The sequence below is a fragment of the Marmota marmota genome, unplaced genomic scaffold (genome assembly GCF_001458135.2).
Source record: "Marmota marmota marmota unplaced genomic scaffold, marMar, whole genome shotgun sequence".
Classification (NCBI taxonomy): domain Eukaryota; kingdom Metazoa; phylum Chordata; class Mammalia; order Rodentia; family Sciuridae; genus Marmota; species Marmota marmota.
The window spans coordinates 8077215-8090099 of record NW_026000241.1 but is presented as its reverse complement, the minus strand read 5'-3'; the positions used below and the strand labels follow the sequence as shown (position 1 = coordinate 8090099).

Genomic DNA, 12885 nt, shown 5'->3' with positions numbered 1-12885 from the left:
AAAAAAAAAAAAAAAAAAAAAAAAAGAAGAAGAAGAAACCACGTTCCCTGGCTTGTCTCCAGATCTTCCCCAGGTTTGCTTTGTAAGCCTTTTAAATGAAGGTACCCAGTTTACCCAGCTGGCATTCGGCCTAGCGACCTATGAGAGGAATCTACAAACACGAGTAGGACCAAGAGGTTAATTTGACGGATGTTGAGCTTAGTTTTAGCATTATTTCCCAGAAAATTTCCATCCCTTTTTCCCCGCTTGAGATCCAGAAGCCCAGTTCATGGTTTGGGTTTCCAGGGGAACTGTTTGGTCCAGGAGATCAGGGCTGAGGTAGCGGCTGGACCAGCTCGGCACCGGTCCGCCCGGTCCGCAGAGGGCGCGCGCTCTCTCCGCCCTTGACTCGCGGCTGCGCTCTGGGATCGCGGGAAACGGCGGGAGCGCGATGGCGGCCGCCAGGAGGCTCATGGCGCTGGCGGCCGGCGTCTCTCCGCGCCTGCGACCGCCGGATCCCCGCGCTGTCGGGCGACGGGAACGCACGCGCGGCTTCTCGTCCGGTCTCGCTCGTCCCGACGGCACCAAGGAGGCCGCCGAGGCCGAGGCCGAGCCCGGGGAGGCCCCAGGCGAGTCTGGGACAGGCAGCGGAAACATGGTGAACGGTGAGGGCACGGCGGGTTGCGCCGCGTCGCCCTTGAGTTCTGGGGTGGCAACGGGGGCGGGCCGGGCGCTCTACCTGATAGTGGTCGCGACGGCCGGCCGCTATCTAGCCGCGGCCCTGTTGTTGTAAATCTCAGCGTGGCATAGACCCAAATGAGACCCAGAGCGCCTGCACCTGTGTGGGATAAGTGAGCGATGCGGGACCTCAAGGGAGTGGGGAAAACAGGTTAACGTCCAGTTTCTGTCAGGTTGGGTGACCAGGAGTTAGAGCAGTAAGGGTAAGTACGCTCTCGCCATTGTGGAAAATAGCCCCCAATACACCTGGGATTTCAGACTCTGAAACATGACAGAATGGCTGTTCTGGTGGACTGCAGTTTTCTGAATAGTACAGTGAATGGAACTGGGGAGAAGATCTCTACCCATCAAGGACGGTCTTCACTTAGGGCTGGAATGGGTCTTAGTGCACACCTGTGGGTCTAGTGTGCTACTTACTGTGTGATGGATCCCCGTTGAGTTAACTTATATGCTGCTTATTACCTGATTGATTCTTGGTTACTTTATAAGAGCACCGAGGGCCAGGCAGGACCCTCCATCCTAGCCAGTTGAACAGGAGTCTGCCTGGAGGAAACACAAACAAAAACCACACTGCCAGGATACATCAGAGCTCCTGGAGTAGCATTTTCAAAATGTAGAGCCCACTATCTTCAGGTGCTCTCTGAGGAAAGGGTGCTATGAAAAACTTCTTAGGAGTTGGGGTTGTAGCTCAGTGGTTGAGCACTTGTCTAAGCATAAATGAGGCACTGGGTTCAATCCTCAGCACCCCATGAAATAAAGGTAAAAATAATAATAAAACATTAAAAAAAGCAAAAATGGGCTGTGGCTGTGGCTCAGTGGCAGAGCACTTGCTTAGCATGTGTGAGGCACTTGGTTGGATCCTTAGCACTGCATACAAAAAAAATAAAAAAATAAAAGGCATGCTTTCATCTACAACCTCAAAAAAATATTTTTTTTTTTAAAGGAAAAACTTCTCCGGTGGTAAAGATGAAGCAAATGCACATATGGATATATACACCTCTTACAAAGTTCCATTTTTCAGAGCTGGGAGACAGGGTGGTAAAGGAAAAGACCTCACATCTCCTTTGCCAGTTTCTGACTGCATCTGTTGAAGGGCCACTCCCGTGTTTTGTATCTAGCTGCTCCCAACAGGCCTCTTTGTGGCCTAAGCCCCATGTCTGGCACAAGCTGCCTCTAGATGAATATCTCCCTCATTTATGCTCTGGGATTGATTCAAAGAACAAGTGAAAGAATTGAGGTCTCTCTTGTGGTTTCTTAGGCATCCTCCTTGATGACAGAGAAATCAGGAAAGAAGAGCTCATGCCGTGTCTTAGTCTTTACATATAGGCTGGCTTTAGGGAGTTCTTCTGCATAGTGCTGAAGTACAGTTGAGATCTGAGGCCTGGTATTCAGAATCTCATTACTGACCTACATGGGTCATCCCTTTTGTGTGCCTTATTTTAGGAGGGTCTTTGATCTCCTGTGTGTGTGTGTGTGTAAGGGACTTTCTTGTTATTTTTAATTTAGGGATTTCTTTCAGGTAACATACTGAGGGGGTGGTTATTGACCATTTCAGGCTTCTGTATGATATGAAATCAGGAGCTTGGGTTGGGAAGAGGATGCTGGCAGCTTCCCTTCTGTGGTTTATGGAACTTTGGCTTTTGGCCTTCAGGAGGTGGTCATCATACAAGTGAATGTGGCGCCACTCCTGTAATCCCTGAAGCCATTCTCTTCTAAGGTTTTCCTGGGTGGTGTGGGGTCATGAGCCAGCATCCTCAGAATCAAGCCCAGAGTTGCTTTGAAACAGTCCCCAGGGACTTGTTAAAAGAAAAAGAACATCTGTAATCCTTTTCTTATTTTTGTTAGCTTCTAGGGACCTATTAAAAGAATTCCCACAGCCCAAAAACCTTCTCAACAGTGTGATTGGAAGAGCCCTCGGCATCTCACATGCAAAAGACAAGCTAGTTTACGTGCACACGAATGGACCGAAGAAAAAGGTAACTTCTGCTGGTGGCTATGGGAGGCATGGACTTGACTGTCCTTTTCTCTCTCTCGTGTTTTTTTTGTGAAGAAAGTTAGAGTATGTTTTCTGAATTAAAACAGTCAGCAGAGAATCTTAGAACAAAGCTGTGTTTGGAGAAGGGCCAGAAATACACATTTGATTAAGGGGAAGGGAACATTGGGTAAATGAGTGAGGAGGTCTTGCCTAAGACAGATCCCTGTGCCAAATCCTGATTTTGGTTCCCCGTCAATATACTAGCACTGCAGAGAATTAAGAAGTGATGATGAGGATTCCTGTTTCTAGAATTTTAAAAGATCTTGGGATCCACAGAAGCATGCAGACCTTTTTTTTTTTTTTTTTTTTTTTTTGCGGTCCTGGAGTTTGAATCCAGGGCTCATCGTACATGCTAGGCAAGTGCTTTACCACTGAGGTTCATGCCAACCTAGGCAGACCATTTTGAATGAACATATTTTAAAGGTAAAGATGGATCGATGCACCTTGAAGAAGCAAAATAACTTGTGGTAGAACGAATGGATTGGGGGCAAGAGTTAACACCCTTTTAAAGAGTCAGTGATGCAGCTGGGTTCTGTCTTGCTCTCCTTACCCAAAGTCTAACACACTGCTGCTATGAGGGTCACGGCTTTTTTTCCCTCTTTACTAGAGAGGTACATTCCCCGCCTATTTTATTTATTTATTTTGGTGATGCTGGTGATTGAACCCAGGGCCTTAGGGCATGCTAGGCAGCTGAGCTGTATTCTCAGCCCTTATTTTATTTTTTTGAGACAGGGTCTCACTAAATTGCCAGTGCTGGCCTCAAATTTGTGATCCTCCTGCCTCAGCCACCTGAGTTGGGATTGAAGGCATGCACCATTATACACAACCTGAGGGCTACCGTTTTGTTGTTGATTCTCCCTGTGATTTGCAAAAACTGTAGTCCAGAAAGACTAGTTGCCTTATTATGTCTTCTTTTCCCCAGAAAGTCACCCTGCACATAAAGTGGCCCAAGAGCGTGGAGGTAGAAGGCTATGGCAGCAAGAAGATCGATGCTGAGCGGCAGGCTGCAGCTGCAGCCTGCCAGCTGTTCAAGGTGACCCTTCTTAGTGAAAGTCATGCAGACCTCCCTCCTGGGAAATTCCATACCCTTTGTTCTGTAGTTTCTCTGGCATCTTTTTTGGGGAAGAGGGGGTATGAGGGATTGAATCCAGAGGCGCTTAACCACTGAGCCATATTACCGGCCATTCATTCATTCATTTATTTATGTTTTCCATGAACTTTTAATTTTTTAATTTATTTTTAAATATTTTTAGTTGGATCTTAATTTTATTTATTGATACTTGGTGCTGAGAATCGAACCCAGTGCCTAACACATGCGAGGCAAGCACTTTGCCATTGAGCCACAACCTCAGCCCTATTATTAATTATTTATATGTGGTGCTAAGAATCCAACCCACAACCCTAGCCCATTGCCAGCCTTTTTTATTTATTTGGAGACTAGGTCTTGCTAAATTGCTTAGGCTGGCCTTGAACTTGGCGATACTCCTGCCTCAGCCTCCTAAGTTGTTAGTTGACTGTGCACTACTGGTAGAGGTTGGTAGAGGTTGACATGGTGTTTAGCTCTTCACCTATCTGGAGCCCTTGTCATTCACTTCTTGGTTTCAGCCAATGAGAGAATATATGTATATATGTACTTGTTGGTACTAGGGATTAAACACAGGGGTGCTCAACACTAAACTATATCCCCAGCCATTTTTTTAAAAAATTTGATACGTGGTTTGCTAAGTTGATTAGGGCTTCACTAAGTTGTTGAGGTTGGCCTCAGACTTGTGATCTTCCTGCCACAGCCTCCCAACTAGCTGGGATTATAAGGGTGTGCCACTATGCCTAATGGGAACCTGTTTCTTTTTTAACATTCTTCTCTCCTTCCTTTGTTATCTCGTCATGGTTGTCTACTTTCTGTAGTTTTAAAAACTACAGAGTACCCTTGTATGAAAACTCCCTAAATAGAGTATGAAGGATCTATTTCCATTTTTGTTGTTTCTGTTTTCCCCCCCCCCCCCCTGTTATTTTGCATGGTTTCCCCTATAGCCAGATAGTCCTTGCTTACTTGTAAGGGAAGTATGATAGGTGCTGCTTTCACTTCCCAGTGGTTGGGCATGAGTTGCTTTCAGGTTTTTGGTTACCCAGTGTCAGTGCTGCTCACTAGTATTTCCATGCCTAGTTGACCCCTCTATGGTTGAACCTCGAATCTTCCTCAGGTCCCTAGGTCTTCATCTCTGCTCTTGCCAGGATTCATGTCCCTCAGCAGTTCCTCCTGCAAGGTCCTGACCCTGCTTCCTTACTGTATCTAAAAAGGGAAGATCCTGTCCTGGACCCCTGTACCACCCATCTCTTTTCTCTGTTCCTTTTGGCCTTGTATGGCTTCTCTTCCTCTCCAATCCTTTTCTTTAATTTTTCAGATTTTTTTTGTGTGTGTGTGTGTTAGGGGGCTGGTGCTGGGGATTAAACCCAGGGTGCTCTACCACTGAGCTACATCTTCAACCCTTTTATTTTGAGAGGGAATCTCACTAAGTTGTTCAAGCTGCCTTCAAACTTGTAATCCTCCTGTCTCAGCCTTCTAAGTAGCTGGAATTACAGGCTTGTGCTATCACACCCAGCAGGTTCTTTTCTGTAACCTCAAACATACTTGTGTTCTACTCTCTTTTCTTGTCTTATGTCCAACCCACACAGCTCTTTTTCACTTAGTGTCATGGTCCTCTTCAGGTCTCTGGTTATTTTTTATGTATGTATGGATGTATGTATGTATTTTTTAGAGACAGGGTCTGAGTTGCTTAGCGCCTCACTGTTGCTGAGGCTGGCTTTGAACTTGTGATCCTCCTGCCTCAGCCTCCCAGGCTGCTGAGATTATAGGTGTGCCAGGCCTCTGATTGCTTTTGTATCCCTTCCCCTTATTCCCCAGAGCATGGCAGTGGTTGCTTGATGTGGTTGCTTGGTAATTGCTTCATGGCTGGACCAGACTTTTCAGCTTTACCAGATTCATTGGCCTTTTGTCAGCCCTTGCTCTGCTTGGGTGTTCTGAGTTGGTACCACTAGGTTCCTTTCTCAGCTCTGCTTCTCCTGTCTCTCCAGATCACTTTCAGTCTCCAAAATATCTTTTTTTTTCCTATCCTCTCTATTTGGGGAGTCTGTCTCTTCTAGATTCAACCATCTTCTCTATGTTTAATGTGTATAAATTTCTGTCTCTTGTAGGGAAGCTCTACCTCAGTGGTTCTCAACTGCAGGTGATTTTGCTCCCCAGGAGACTTGTAATTCTTTTTTTAAATTACTCTTACAGATACACACATAGTGAAATGATTGCTGCAGTCAAGCAAATGAATACACCCATCATTCGTGTCCTTATTATCCCTTTTTTTTTTTAATATAAGAGCAACTAAAATCTACTCTTATAAGGCAATACTCATTTTAGTTCTCATATTGTACATTCAATCTTTAGACTCATTCATCTTACCTGTCTATGCCTTTGTATCCTTTGACCCCCATCTTCCCATTTCCCCTTCTGCACCTCGGAACTACTGCTTTGCTCTCTGTTTTTGTGTTTTGGATTATTTTTAGATTCTTCATATAAGTGAGATCATGCTTATTTTTCTTTCCTTGTCTGACTTAATTTCACTTAGCATAATGTCTTCCAGATTAATCCATGTTGTTGCAAGTGGTGGATCTCCTTTTTAAAACTTGAGTAATTCATTGTGCATATATCACAATTTTGTATCTCTTCATCTGTTGACAAGACACTGTAATTATTCCCATATCTTGGCTATTCTGAATAATGTTGCCAAGGATATGGGAAGGCAGGTATCCATATGAGGAACTGATTTCATTTCCTTCAGGTGTATATACCCAAAAGCGGTATTGCTGGGCCATATGGTATTTTTATTTATAATTTTTTTAGGAATCTCTGTATTATTTTCCATAATGGCTCTGCTAATTTACATTCCCACTAGCAGTATACAAAGGTTCTCTTTTCTGTACATTCTTGCCAATATTTGTTATATCTTTTTGATAACACAGCCGTCTTAACAGCTGTGAGGAGGTGTCTCATTGTGGTTTTGATTTGCTTTTACCCGATGAATAGTGATGTGGAGTGCCTTTTCACACACTATTATTGGCAGCATGTTATTTATTTATTTATTTTTAAATAAATATCTGTTCAGGTTCTTTACTCCCTTTTTTTCCTCCCAATTCTGGGAATTGAACCCACAACTTTGCACATATTAGGCAAGTACTCTACCACTAAACTGTATCTCCACCTAGCCCTGCCCATGTTTTAATTGGGTTGTTTGTATTTTTTGCTATTGAGTTATGGGAGTGGCTTATGTTTTGGGTATTCACTTAACAAATTTGTGGTTCCCAAATATTTTCTTGTACTTCATGGTCTCTCGCCAGCAACCCACGCTGACGAGATGAACTGGGTTCAAAGGAGCTGGCTGCAACATTAAACTAAGAAAATGGCGAAGAAATCACGCAACACATGGACTTGAGTTTCTCAGATCAAGGGTGGGACTGCTCTGCGACCTTAAGGGTCAGTTTCCACGCTGGAAGGCTCAGGAAAAAGAGAATGTGCATCCGGAATCTCTTTATTTTTATAGGGGGGGGACATACAAAGGAGTTTCAGTGGAATGTTCTTCACCAAATAAGGCAGGGGATAAGGTTTCAAAGGTGGAGTCTTGCTTCATGATGTCTTCTGATCAGCAGATTGATTGATATCTTGGCAAGTCACAACCTTCTCAGGTGATGTGTGGGATCACAGGCAGAGCGAGAGGAGAGGTGGACTTGCATCGCACAGCCTAATACAGCATGCAGTGCCAGACCTGTCCCTTCACATAGCTACAATGCACATAGCTCACATACACAACTCATGGATGGCTCGCAAAAATGGTCCAGCTTTCATTTTGTGGATGGTTTTCTTTTGCCATGTAGAAGTTTCTTGGCTTGATGTAGTCCTGTTTCTTTTTTTTTTCCTGTTGTCTGAGCTTTTGGTGAGATATCCTAGAAGTTACTGTTAAGAGCTAAGATAAAGGAGCTTTTCCCACTATGCGTTTAGTGTTTTGTTTAGTTTTGAACGTATATATTTTTAGTTGTGGATGGATCTTTATTTTATTTATTTATGTGCGATACTGAGAATCGAACCTAGTGCCTCACATATGGCTAAGGATGTGTTCTGCCACTGAGCAACAACCCCAGCCCTGCTTTTTTGGTTTTGATCAAGTTTTTTGATTTCATGTCTTACGGTTTAATTTAATCCATTTTGAATTGGTTTTTGTATGTGATATAAGATGTAAGATGAGGGTTCATTCCTCTGCATGTAGATGGACACTCAGTTTTCCCCTGCATCATTTATTGAAGCAACTGTCCTTTCCCTGTTGTGTTTTCTTGGTGCTCTTATTGGAAATTAGTTGATTATTACATACTTGAGTTTATTTCTGGCTGTCTATTCTATTTTGTTAATCTGTTTTTATGCCAGTACCTTACTGTTTTTGTTTTGTTAACACTGGAGATTGAACCCAGAGAATGTTTCACCACTGAACTACATCCCCTGCCTTTGGTTTTTTTAATGTTGAGATAGAGTCTCATGAAATTGCCCAGGATGGCCTCTAACTTTCGATACCCCTGTCAGCCTCCTGAGTTGCTGGGATTACAGATGTGTGCTACCACACCTGGCCTACCATACTGTTTCTTTGGCCTTTTTTTGATTCTGAGGATTGAACCCAGGGGTGCTTAACCACTGAGCCACATCCTCCACCCTTTTTTTTTTGTATTTTTTTTTAGAGACAGGATCTCACCAGGTTGCTTAGGGCCTGGCTAGTTGCTGAGGCTGGCTTTGAACCCACAATCCTCCTGCCTTAACCTCCCGAGCTGTTGGGATTATAGAGTGCACCACCACACCCATCTTACCATACTGTTTTGATTAACTCTAATATAATTTGTAATTAGGAAGTGTGGTGTCTTTAACTTCCCTTTTCTTTCTCTCTTTTTTTTTTGGTGGGGGACAGGGTTGTGGTACTGAGGATTTAACTTAAGGGTACTCTACCACTGAGTATTATCCCTAGATTTATAGTTGTAAAACAGGGTCTCATGAACTTGCCCATGCTGGCCTTGAACTTGCAATACTTTTGCCTTAGTTTCTGAATTGCTGGGATTACAAGCATGTGTCACTATGCCTGGCTAACTTTACTAACCTTTTTTTTTTTTAATATCTTTATTTTATATCTATGTGGTGCTGAGGATTGAACCCAGTGCCTCATGCATGCTAGTGAGCGCTTTAGCTCTGAGCCACACCCCAGCCCTGTCTTCACTATTCTTTCTTCAGATTGTTTTGGCTATTTGGGGCTTTAGTGATTCCATATGAATTTCAGAATTGTTTTTTTTTTTTCTTTTTCTTTGAAAATACCCTTGGAATTTTTATGAGATTGCATTGAACCCATATGTAGCCCTGGGGAGTCTGGATATTTTAATAATACCAGTTCTTCCAATCCATGAACATGGAATATCTTTCCAATTTTATTTCTTTTTTTTTTTTTTTTTTTTTAAGGCGGACACAATATCTTTATTTTTATGTGGTGCTGAGAATCGAACCCAGTGCCTCACGCATGCCAGGCGTGAGGCGAGCACGCTACAACTTGAGCCACATCCCCAGCCCATGGAATTATTTTCTTGATTTCTTTATTGGATAGAATGTTATTGATATAAAGAGAAAACTTATTTTTATCAAATTTGCTGATTATTTTTATATTAATGGCTTTAAAAACACATCACATTATTTCTTTAGAATGTATTCCCAGCATAGGATTTTTGTGGAAGAAGTTATCTCAGTTGGATGGTATGGGATACTTATTTCCTAGCTGCTGTATTTACTGATTCTTCCTAGATTCCTGTGTGAATGTATCTTTTCCCCTGTTACCCTATGGGTTTTATTTTTTGGTCTAATAGGTGCACTTATCATTTTCATCTGTAAAAGTTGGGCATTTTTAAGTGTTCTTTCTGAACTTGGGGCTGAAGCAGGTAGACAGGTGAAAAGTGTAGCTCCAAACACTAGTGACTTATATTACAGCTGGACATGGTCCAGGCAGACTGAGGTGTGATCCTCATAGTGTCCCTTTTTCCCCTAGGGATGGGGTCTTCTAGGTCCCCGGAATGAGCTGTTTGATGCGGCCAAATATCGAGTGCTAGCTGATCGCTTTGGCTCTCCGGCTGACAGCTGGTGGCGCCCGGAACCCACCATGCCCCCCACTTCTTGGCGGCAATTGAATCCTGAAAGCATTAGGCCAGGGGGACCTGGGGGTCTTTCTCGATCCTTGGGTCGAGAGGAAGAGGAGGATGAGGAGGAAGAGCTTGAAGAGGGGACCATTGATGTTACCGAGTTCCTGTCCATGACCCAGCAGGACTCCCATACCCCACTCAGGGACTCAAGGTATAGTTGTGGTGGATGATGCAGGGGAAACTGGCTGCTCCTTTGTATGGGGAGGGGTGGATGTTCTCTTGAGCCTTCTGTCCCACACTTCACCTGGCACATACTGTCACTCATTGGTGCGTCTGCTAATTTGTGGGGGCAGCCTACTGTGGTAAATGTGATCTTGTGCTATGGTTGGGCTTCCACAGAACAGCAGCATGAACCCTCTCTCCAGCTCATACTTGACTCCTACAGAGTCTTAGCAACCTCTCTGCCTGCCTCTACTCTCTACTCTTTCCTGTTTGGGGAAGCCATGGGCTATACAAAATGTCTGTGAGGACCATGTGGCATAGCAAAGCCTAGGCTCTCATCTTTTCATGCCTCCTGGCTACCTGCTACAACAATATAGTGTTCAAGCACCTGGAGTCCCAGCACATCAGGGGAAATTGGCTCAGGAAGAGAGCAGACTTTCTCAACTAAACTTTTGGTACTCCCAGGGGAGGTTCCTTTGAAATGACAGATGACGACAGTGCTATCAGGGCTCTGACCCAGTTCCCGCTTCCCAAAAACCTTCTGGCCAAGGTGATTCAGATAGCAACATCCTCCTCTACGGCCAAGGTGAGTTGGGTCTCCTGGGAGTATGCTCAGGCAGCTTACTTGCTCATGTCTGCTTTCCTCAAAACCAAGTCAGGGAAGCCACAGGGATGCAGGAGGTCTGAGGGTGCATGTTCCATTCCCTCAGTTCACCTAGGCCAGCCGGAGAGACACAGAATCCCTGGAGGGTGAAGCAGAGGGACAGGAAGGAAGTCATAAAACAGGAGCACAGGGAGCAGGGTGAGGGGCTGCAGAGTGGAAGATCTGGATCTCCTCACGGGTGGAGGTTGGCATAAGAGTCTGGGTGGCTGTCTTGCCATGCCCAGGGGCTTTGGTTTAGCAGGATATCGGTGCAGGGCTTTTTGCTCCCCTAAGATGTGCCTGGTTTGAGCTCACACTGACAGCTTCAATTCAGTCGCCCTAAAGGTACTTAGAGGACAGTGGGCTGGGAGGACAGGTAGTGATTTTGTCCAGACCCCATCTTATTCTGTGGAAGTTGAGGTGCAGCATGAGAAGCAAGCCCAGAACTAGGATGCCCCAGCTCTACTGGGCCTGCTTCTGGTTGTACAGTGGCACTTGTAGTGTGACTGATGTTTGGTACCTACTGAGATTGTAATTAATTCCATCTCTGGGTCCCTTGGCATTTTGAGGATGCCACAAATCTCTTTCTAATCCCTGCCTTTTTGTAACCTTTTTGCTTACTTTCTGTCTAGAACCTCATGCAGTTCCATACTGTGGGCACCAAGACCAAACTGTCTACTCTCACTCTGCTCTGGCCCTGTCCTATGACCTTTGTTGCTAAAGGGCGCCGTAAAGCAGAGGCTGAGAACAAGGCAGCAGCCTTGGCCTGCAAGAAACTTAAGGTGAGTCCAGGAGTGTCCTTGTGAGTCCAGGAGTGTCCTTGATATGAAGTATCAAAATGTCTTGAAGCTTCCCTATGTCTGTGGCAAATTGTTCTTTTTAGGAAGTGACAACCACTACACTACGCCTTGGGCATGGGCACAAAAGGACCTGGTGTCCAGCCTTCCTTGCTTGTAGGCTGTGTGGTTATTGTTTCTACAACTTCCCCAAAAGTCCCCACGGAAATATTTTGCTTATGACCACAGCCTTTCAAGACTTGGCCAGAACCTGGGTGAAGCCAGAAAAAAGACATTATTGTTCTGAAAGGCATAAAATTAGGCAGATATAGTGTTCAAAACCATCTTGATGACCTAGGTTTTGTGGCCAAATGAATAATTTAATATGCATCTGGGGTAAAGATGAGGGAAATGTCAAGGTGACACAGTGTGACCTACAGTTGGAAGTTTGCTTGAAGTAGTGGGACTAGCATTGTGCCTGACTGAGAAATGAGTTATTGGAACCTGGGACAGCAGAGGTTTAGTTGCAGAACAAGAGAAAGTGATCACTAGGAGTGATCAAGTTGACTTTGGGAACTGCATTTTAAGTCCAGCTGTGGTGAGAGGTAAGGAGAACCTGGAAAATAGAAGATGGAGGGAAGCACACAGGTGGTGAGCTATATGAAGGGGGGGTGGGTGTGCTCTGGCTCAAGAGAACAGGACTAACACTAATTGGCAAATCTTGGAGAAGTCTGAAATTTTACCTGCTGTTCCTAAGCTGTCATGGTAATGATGCGGCAGAGGAGCAGGTTTCCTATGGCAGCACTTGAGATGAGAAGCTGGGTGGCCCCTCTGCAGACACTGTTGGGTTGAACCCGTGCAGTCCCGGAAGAGGGTGGAAACCCCATCTTGCAGCAAGGTGGTTGAGTTGGCACCTCTGGTCCAAGGACTGGATCCCTGTCCATGAGATCCTTAGAGCCGATTCAGAGGAAGAGGATGGTGCCTGTAGAGGGAGAGGCTTTCTCAAGAAGCACTGGCTCTGTCTTGCAAGGGGGAGCATAGCCCTGACCCTACATGGGATGGGAACATGAGACTAGGGGCAATGACTAGTTTTACACATATGCCAGAAGGGTCAGGATGCCTCATTTTCTTTCTGGTGAGGTGGTGTAGGCATGTAGGGAAACAAGGTATAGTTTTTTCCTTTAATTGGCTTATTTTATTAAGATACACATTTTAACGAGAAATTCCATTTATTTCTGTATATGATGGGGTCACAGATGGGACAGCGTCTATGTGAAGACCCGGGGGGTAGG

At 44.7% G+C, this 12885-nt stretch overlaps 1 protein-coding gene across 9 annotated transcripts in view; it reads left to right on the top strand.

Moving 5' to 3' along the window:
• Dhx30 (DExH-box helicase 30) overlaps window positions 1-12885 on the top strand; it is a 35651-nt gene that overhangs the window by 17450 nt on the left and 5316 nt on the right. For 5 of the 9 annotated variants that reach the window (XM_048795414.1, XM_048795412.1, XM_048795413.1 and 2 more), the window contains 5 exons: window positions 2563-2693; window positions 3675-3785; window positions 9862-10163; window positions 10640-10760; window positions 11450-11599. In XM_048795414.1, the coding sequence (XP_048651371.1) occupies window positions 2563-2693; window positions 3675-3785; window positions 9862-10163; window positions 10640-10760; window positions 11450-11599 (815 nt within the window). Of the gene's footprint in view, window positions 1-387; window positions 645-2562; window positions 2694-3674; window positions 3786-9861; window positions 10164-10639; window positions 10761-11449; window positions 11600-12885 lie in introns of those variants that run through there. The other 4 variants (XM_015489337.2, XM_048795415.1, XM_015489334.2 and 1 more) reach the window with 4 other exon arrangements.